This window comes from Hyposmocoma kahamanoa, unplaced genomic scaffold, assembly GCF_003589595.1.
Source record: "Hyposmocoma kahamanoa isolate Upper Pololo Valley unplaced genomic scaffold, ASM358959v1 198, whole genome shotgun sequence".
In the NCBI taxonomy this organism is placed as follows: Eukaryota; Metazoa; Arthropoda; class Insecta; order Lepidoptera; family Cosmopterigidae; genus Hyposmocoma; species Hyposmocoma kahamanoa.
In genome coordinates this window covers 76,239-84,421 of record NW_020653723.1, presented here as the reverse complement: position 1 = coordinate 84,421, position 8,183 = coordinate 76,239, and the positions used below count along the sequence as shown (strand labels likewise).

General features: G+C 33.7%; 1 protein-coding gene across 1 annotated transcript in view; it reads left to right on the top strand.

Moving 5' to 3' along the window:
- The window catches only part of LOC113226725 (guanine nucleotide-binding protein-like 1), a 13,234-nt gene extending 5,275 nt beyond the window's left edge, over positions 1–7,959 (top strand). Inside the window, exons 5-9 of the mRNA XM_026459449.1 lie at positions 278–418; positions 715–925; positions 5,749–5,922; positions 6,787–6,989; positions 7,840–7,959. Of these exons, the coding sequence (XP_026315234.1) occupies positions 278–418; positions 715–925; positions 5,749–5,922; positions 6,787–6,989; positions 7,840–7,959 (849 nt within the window). The remainder of the gene's footprint in view (positions 1–277; positions 419–714; positions 926–5,748; positions 5,923–6,786; positions 6,990–7,839) is intronic.
- Positions 7,960–8,183: the final 224 nt, after the last annotated feature.

Sequence of the window (8,183 nt, the reverse complement as noted above, 5' to 3'; positions counted from 1 at the left end):
TTATATAAATAGAAAGTTGTGCCATCTCCTGAATAATCACTCTTTATGTAAATAGCAAGATTTGCCATCTCCTGAATAACCATTCTTTATATAAATAGAAAGTTTTGCACTCTCCTGAATAATCACTCTTTATTATTAGAGAGTTTTGCCACCTCCTAAATAATTACCCTTTATGTAAATATAAAGTTTTGCCACCTCCCGAATAATAACTCTTAATAAGATACGAGTTTGAGAAAGTAAGGCATCGATTTGTTATTGATATATTTGTTATTCACAGGAATACATCGACAAACTACAAAAGTCTGAACACTGGAAGGACATATCCTACTTCGAACTCAACCTGGAGACCTGGAGGCAGCTGTGGAGAGTGCTCGAGATGTGTGACATACTACTGTTGATAGTGGATGTCCGATATGCTGTAAGTTTTTTATGTTGCTTGTACAGCCGACATAAGAAGTACGTGATCGTCTACAGTCTTAACACAAAAAGAACAATGGCGAACTCCCATATAAATTTTTGTTGACATAATTTATATGCTATAAGAATATTAGTCCACAAGAACTGGAGAGGATGTGGGTTATATTTTTCTGTATCTAATGGAGCAATAAACATTTTTGACGTAACTTCACTTATGCCGTTGTTCCATTAGGGGTGCGTATTGATGAGATTTTTTTTCAAAACATTTTTTTAGTGTGCAGTATTAAATTATTCCAGGGGATGATGTTTCCTCCCTCGCTCTACAAGTACATAGTGACAGAGCAAAAGAAGGACATGATAATCGTCCTAAATAAAATTGACTTGGTCCCAGCTTCTGTAGTGGCGGCTTGGAAGGAATATTTCACGTTAAACTGGCCGGGCATACGAGTGGTGTACTTTACTTCTTGCCCTGGATATAATTTGGCTGGCAACACCAGCGACAAAGCAGGTCAGTGTATTATTACGGTTAAGTAGTTATAAACGCACACACTCAACATAGCCACACGCAACATAGTTATGTAATAACTTTGCACTTTATTCTCAGATTTTTACAGATATTAAAATAAAAATGTATTCGAAATTCGAGGTTTTATTGTAATACTAGCTGGTTATATTTATTTATTTATTTGCAAACAATGTAGGGGCTTAGTCGATGAATGGCCAATTCGCAAAATGGCTACCAGTCTAGGAAAGCCCAATTCGCAAAATGACTATTTCGATATAGGCCCAATTCGCAAAATGGCCAATTCGATATAGGCCTAATTCGCAAAATGGCTAATTCGACAAAGGCCTACTTCCTAAAAGGCCCAATTATAAAAACGGCCAATTCTTAAAATGGCTAATCTGCAAAATTTATTTTGCCCTTGCGTGAGGGATATTTGAAAATCGTAGTAATTATTTTCAATGGGATTTTATTCTAAAAGTCGCGCGTTAAAAAGTTTTTAATACATTTTCATATAATCTTATCCATGTTTGTGACTTTTGAGTTTCTTTTGTATTATTTTATTTGTGACAAGTTTCATAATGGAAGAAAACACATTTATTTTCGACAAAAATCAAAAAGGTAATGAAACGTTATTACTAAATGGATACAGGTATAATAAAAGAAACAGGACAAATAAAAATCAAAGTACGTTTTGGAGATGTGCTAATAAAAATGAGTGTAGTGGATCTATAACTATAGATTCTACCAGAACAAGGATACTAAGAGCACCCCGACACGTCTGTGAACCTGACCCAGACAAAAACCAAATTTTTATCAAAATGAGTGAACTCAAAAACAAAGTATGCCAAAATATGGGGCCAATAAAGGGAATTTTCGATAAAGAACTGGATAATATGTCAGGAACTATAGTTACTAAGCTTCCATATTTTCACACTAAAAAAGATTCTCTTTATAACGCCAGGAAAAAATTTTTACATGCACGTAGATTAACATTCCAGAATTTAGAAGATGTGTATGTCCCAGAAGGATTGGCAGAAAATTTTCTTGTAGCCGAAGATGGGAGCACAGATAAAATAATAGTTTTTGCTTCGAAATTATCGAAAAAGATTATACATCGTGCCTCAAAAATGTGCTTATACGGTGATGGTACATTCAAATGTGTTTCTCGTCCTTTTTACCAATTATACACCATCCATATTGACATAGGTTCCGACGAAAATACCACAAATATTGTTCCAATTATATATTCTCTTCTTCCGGACAAGACTCAACTCACGTATACGCGACTTTTTAAATTATTCAAAGATCGGCTTGGACTAAATATAAAAAAATTTAAATGTGATTATGAGGTGGCGGTAATGAATGCCGTTAGCGAAATTTACCCGGACGCAAAGATAACCGGTTGTTACTTTCATTACCAGCAGGCTATTTGGAAAAAAGCAAAGGAAATGGGTTTAACTAATTGTAAGGAAAATAGAAGAGTCATTCGGATAGCCGCCGTCATGCCTCTTTTGCCCCCACGTTTTATACCGGAAGGATGGCAAATCATTTATGGGAAGATAGAAAGTCTGTCTTATGCAATGAAAGATTTCCAAAAATATTTAGAGAGACAATGGCACCGCCTGACCCCAACTTTATTAAGTTGTGCTGGTCAACGCCACCGGACCACCAATGCTATTGAAGGTTGGCATCGCCGCCTAAATGTCATCATTCCGAAACGTCCCAGCTTATTTCACTTCATCCACAAAATACGAGGGGAATCAAAGCATTTTGACGTAAAAATTAAGAAAACATTATTTGAAAAGCAAAGAAAAAATCGGGCAAATAGAGACATTATGTTTGATAAAAAATACAAACATATTGTAACAAAACTAAAAAGGCACGAGATAACGGTGCAGGACTTTTTCAAGAAAATTATTTATTTACAGTTTTTAATGTAGTGTGTATCCTTTTTCTCTGATTATTTTTACTTATTTTATTTATTTTATTTTAATTATTTCATTTATTTTATTTTCTTTATTTTGTTTTATTTGTTTTTTTTTCAATAATATAATAGTGCGCACTTGACCTCCATCTCAACTGATGGAAAGTGACGATGAGGTCGACGATAGAGCAAGCACACTTAAATAATGTCTAATCACTCTCGCCTTGAAAAGGCCCAAATTATAACGCTCAGGAAATAAGTCAGAAGGCATGGAAATCTACACCATAGCAGTTCGCCATATAAATGTGGAAACATAACGAATCTTTGGAATGTATATTCCAAAACACGTTTAATTTGTGTATTTTCTTTATTTTGTGTTTTTTTTAATTTCATTTATAAACGTAGAATTTGTACAGTATTTTTTTATTCGATAACATGCGGAAATCGGAAACCATAGAAGATACAAGGATTCTGTTTTAGGACCCATTGAGTTTCTTTATGTGAAAACGATTTTGGCAAAGTCAATTTTTTGGTTAAGCGTAAGTTGCCCTAAAAAATTAATAAAATTGAATATAATTGTCTTTTAGTGCTTATCGACTCAGTTTCATAAAGGGATCGTTTTAATGTTTGGGACGAAAAAAATCGGGACAGCAGAAGTTGGTAATATTAACTTAATAACATTATATTCAATGTGACCAACTTCTGCTGTCAAGATTCTTTTTTTCAATACAATAAAATCATTGTTATAAGAAACTGAGTTTATCAATTTTATTCATTTTGCATAAAAAATCCATTGACTTTTGCTTGTTCTAATGATATTTTTTTTAATTGTTATTGTAAAGATGATGAAAATGTAAACAACTATTCTATTTATAAAGACCAACTCTCAGAGTTTCTTGCTCATTCTTCAGTAGTAGAGCGTACCTAATCAATGATGATTTTGTTCAGTATTCGTTTAGTGGTAAAATTTTTGTTTTTTTTGGTGTCAAGGTGCGAAAATAAATATCCTGAAATTCATTTATGCAGTAATTATTTCAACCTCTAGGCTATACGCGCATTTTCACAATTGGCCATTTCAAGAATTGGCCATTTTAAGAATTGGCCTTATCAAGAATCGGCCATTCCAAGAATCAGCCATTTCGAGAATTGGCCGTTTGTAGAATTAGTCCATTGGAGAGTTAGCCATATTCAGAACTAGTCATTCCGCGAAATAGCCCTCATTTTAGCTAGTAGCCATTTTGCGAATTGGCCATTCATCGACTAAGCCGTATGTATGTACTTATCACCTATATGTAGGTACAAAAATTACATAGGTGATAAGTACATACATACCCCTTTGGGGTGCTGCAATTAATTATTATTAAACGTAATATTAAAATTGTAAAAATAAAAATAATAGCAAAAAAATAATAATAATAACATTTAGGAACTAATACATATAGGATCTTAAAATTATCATTAATAAACTTTAGATCATAGTATTACATAGACTTAAAATTACTTATCTGAAACTGGACTCTTTTAGCTTATAGGAGAGTTCTTGAAGTCTCCCACATTGTAATAACATTTACTTAACAAGAGAGACCTCAACTTGGTTTTAAACACGTTGTCACTATCTACTTTCTTGAGGATGTCTGGTATTTTGTTATAAATTAGTATGCATCTATATAGCGGGCTATCTCTGAACATTTCCAATCTTGGAGTTGGTAATATGAGCTTTGCGTTTCGACGTGTGCTTTCCTATAGCTGACTATACTAATTATCATAGTTTTATTGGTTCTCTATACAAACCTTCACCCCATATTTCACCTCCTTAAGATTTATTTTTGTGACTAAGAATAGTCTATGTCCTATCCACGGAGGAAAAAAAACAATGCGAATGCTAAAACTCACACATTCTTCATTTGAGACACTACAAAATCTTGATATTGACTGGTCGTAGTTTCAAATTTAAAAAGAAATAACAAATTCTGGATTGTTAATATAATTTAAACTTTAACCTGTTGGCATATCGTTAAAAGTTCAATACCATCAATACCTATTAATGCAAGTTGGACGTTTTGATATTATATAGAAATTTCAATTGACGTGCTGCCATCTTGCGGTTAATTGCTGAACGACGACGAATTGGAGTTATTAATTTAGTTCTCGAAAAAAGAAGCGACTATATTGCAGGGGTATAAGCTTTACTTTCGTTTCTTGTAACAAACAAATTATTGCGATAAACAGAAAATTGAAAATGTATTAACTGTCATATTACACTCCAAAACAGCACATTAAGGCATTACTCTAGGATTTTATAGAATTTGCAAGAAAGAATGACACAACCATACCATACAAAGCGAAAACGGCGGACTGAGTTCAGATAGGTCTTTCCAGACCTATAGTTGGCACGCGTCAGACGCTAACTAACCACTTCTACTGTATTTTGTTCTGTGGCCCAATCTATCTCGATACTCAAATATATCAAAATCGGTTCAGCTGTTTAAGCGTGGAAATGGACTTTTTCAAATTCATAATATTACTTTGGATTGATTTTATTGATAAATAACGTGGTTTTTCTATCGTGACATTAAATTGTTTTTGGGCAATTACTTCGCTGCTTTCTTATAATGATTAATATAAAGATAGAACACAAAGAAAAAATCCTTCTTTATATTATATTAGTCTATTTATGCGCTATTTGTTTTTCTAAAGTATTACGGTTGGACTTGGATAAAAGATACAAAAGCGATCGATGGTCCAGCGCCTCTCGGCGGCAGTCTTTATGCATCTCGCGAATAAACACCGCGAATGACCGCACGTCTTTTTTTGTAACATTTTTGTAATATTAAACAGTCATTATTAAATTTTTACGGAGTTGTATTATTTACTTATTTAAATAACCAGATATTTTCTCCAGGTCTCCAGGTGCGCCGGCGCAAGGGTCGCCAACGCATGTGCGCGGAGGGAGCCACGAAGATCCTAGAAGCCTGCAAAGATATCGTTCAAGGGCATGTGGATCTACATTCGTGGGAGAAGAAAATTAAAGAAGAAACAGAAGTGGAGTTTGATTATGACGAACAGACGGAAATCGGTAGGTTGTGTATATTAGACATTATTTATTTTAACTCCACACAAATTTCCACTTGGCAGGTTTTGTACATCGTGTATATAACCAGAAATAGAGACAAATATTGATAGAGCGATCATCTAATAGATCATCTAACCGACATCTAGAATTTTATAACACTCTATGCATTGACTTACAATTATATGGACATCGGGTCCGCGCTAAAAAGTGTCCGAACTTATAGGGCGTTAAAATCGTATACAGAGCGTCATTCACGCTTTAGTCTTCGTTTGTTCGACTGACAGCGAAACAAGCAAAATTAGGCAGTACTGCGATAACATTACAATTTAAATTCAACGTTTTAGCTTTTTCATATTCCTTTACACGTCACTACGTTTAAATAGGTTGACTTGGGACATGTTTTTCGTGATTTTTGTATTAGACCCGTCGTCCATTTATTTGTAAGTCAATGACTCTATGTGAGTAATGAGCTTTGCCGAATAAAACTGAGAAATGCTAAAGTCACGTGTTATACTTATTTCAGTGAATTCAGGACTTTAAAACGGTCCCCTGTAAACTTGGCAATTTCGACATACGATACTTTACGTAGGAGGGGTCTCTAGGGAGGGGAGGGGTGTTTGGTTATTGTTGATTTTCTTATTTGTTATGTAGTTTTTTCAGTAACTTTATAATAATCGAATGATTGTGTTTATTATTGTCTCTAAATCGGTTCTGTCTTCGTTACAAATTATCTCGATGAGATATTTAAATCGATTTATTTTTCATACGATTTTATCTCATCCAGCGCCCACAGTAGGAACTGTTGGGCCACAGAGGTCATCTCCACCACTTTGTATCAATATTATAGAATTTGTGTTTTTCACATAGGTGAAACAATCCTCGAAAAATCCGACACGACATTCTACAAGCACGAGAAATACAAAAACGGTATAGTCACCATCGGTTGCGTGGGACAGCCGAACGTGGGAAAATCGTCGCTATTGAACGCAATGATGGGACGCAAAGTTGTTTCTGTATCTAGAACGCCGGGGCATACTAAGCATTTTCAAACTATATTTCTGACGCCTCAGGTGAGTACTATTAACAGTATTAATAATGCGAAAATGATGTTAATAATGCAACAATGACATTAATACGACGTTATCGTTAATAATGCAACATTGATATTCATATTGCGATATTGATTTTAAAAATGCGACAATGGTATTCATGATACGACGGTTATATTAATAATGCGACATTGATATTCCCCACTGACCTTCTGTATAAGTCATGTGAAGTATTAACTGTAAGGCAATTATTTATTAAGTCCACAGTCCTCAAACAGCACGTATTGCTTCCATATATTACTGAAAACACTAATAAAAGACGAAAAGATATTGTCTGCCCCAAAATTATATCATCAAAACATACTTTTATTTCAAGATTTTTTGTGTTTCTTGGACCATTTTTGTACAATAAATTAAACGCCAAATATTCCATTTATAATTTCTGTTGCTTCAAGGTACTTAAAAAAAAATTCTCCAAGAAGCTCTTCAAAATATGTCCTATGAGGATACAGAGAATTTATTTATTATCGTAAAATAAATGTTGTCTTGTTTACATTTAAGTGTACATTTTTTTTGATTGGCAATTTATTGTTTAATTGTTTAATTTTATTTCATAAGATTCTCCTAAAAAGTATTTATAATATTAATAGTATCTACGTTTATAATTAGTTAGTTCACTTTTTACCTGAAATACAGGAATTTCCTAGTTCAGGTACATGTGTTATTTTTACATTATATCGCATAAGTAGTCTTTAGTTTTCTCTGTACATTATGTTACTGAATAAACAATTTTATTATTTTATTATTATTATTATTATATTAAGAATGCGACATTGGCATTAATAATGCGATAATGGTATTTCTATCACAGGTTCGCCTCTGCGACTGCCCAGGTCTGGTCTTCCCGTCTAAAGTTCCTCGTTCCATACAGATTCTCATGGGATCTTATCCTATAGCGCAGTTGAGGGAACCATATACTACTATTAGGTAAGTTTATTTATTGCAAACAATGTTAGTACAGGCATTACACAGGTTTACAGGTATTAACTATTAACTGCCTTCGTGTCCGACAAGATGGCTGGACCAAACCAGATATATAAATCAAACTGTCCTCATTATTTACTACCTTTTGTTCTACTATTTATTATGTCTTTTTAACCGACTTCAAAAAAAAGGAGGAGGTTCTTTTTACGCGATAACTCCGGTATTTGTGAA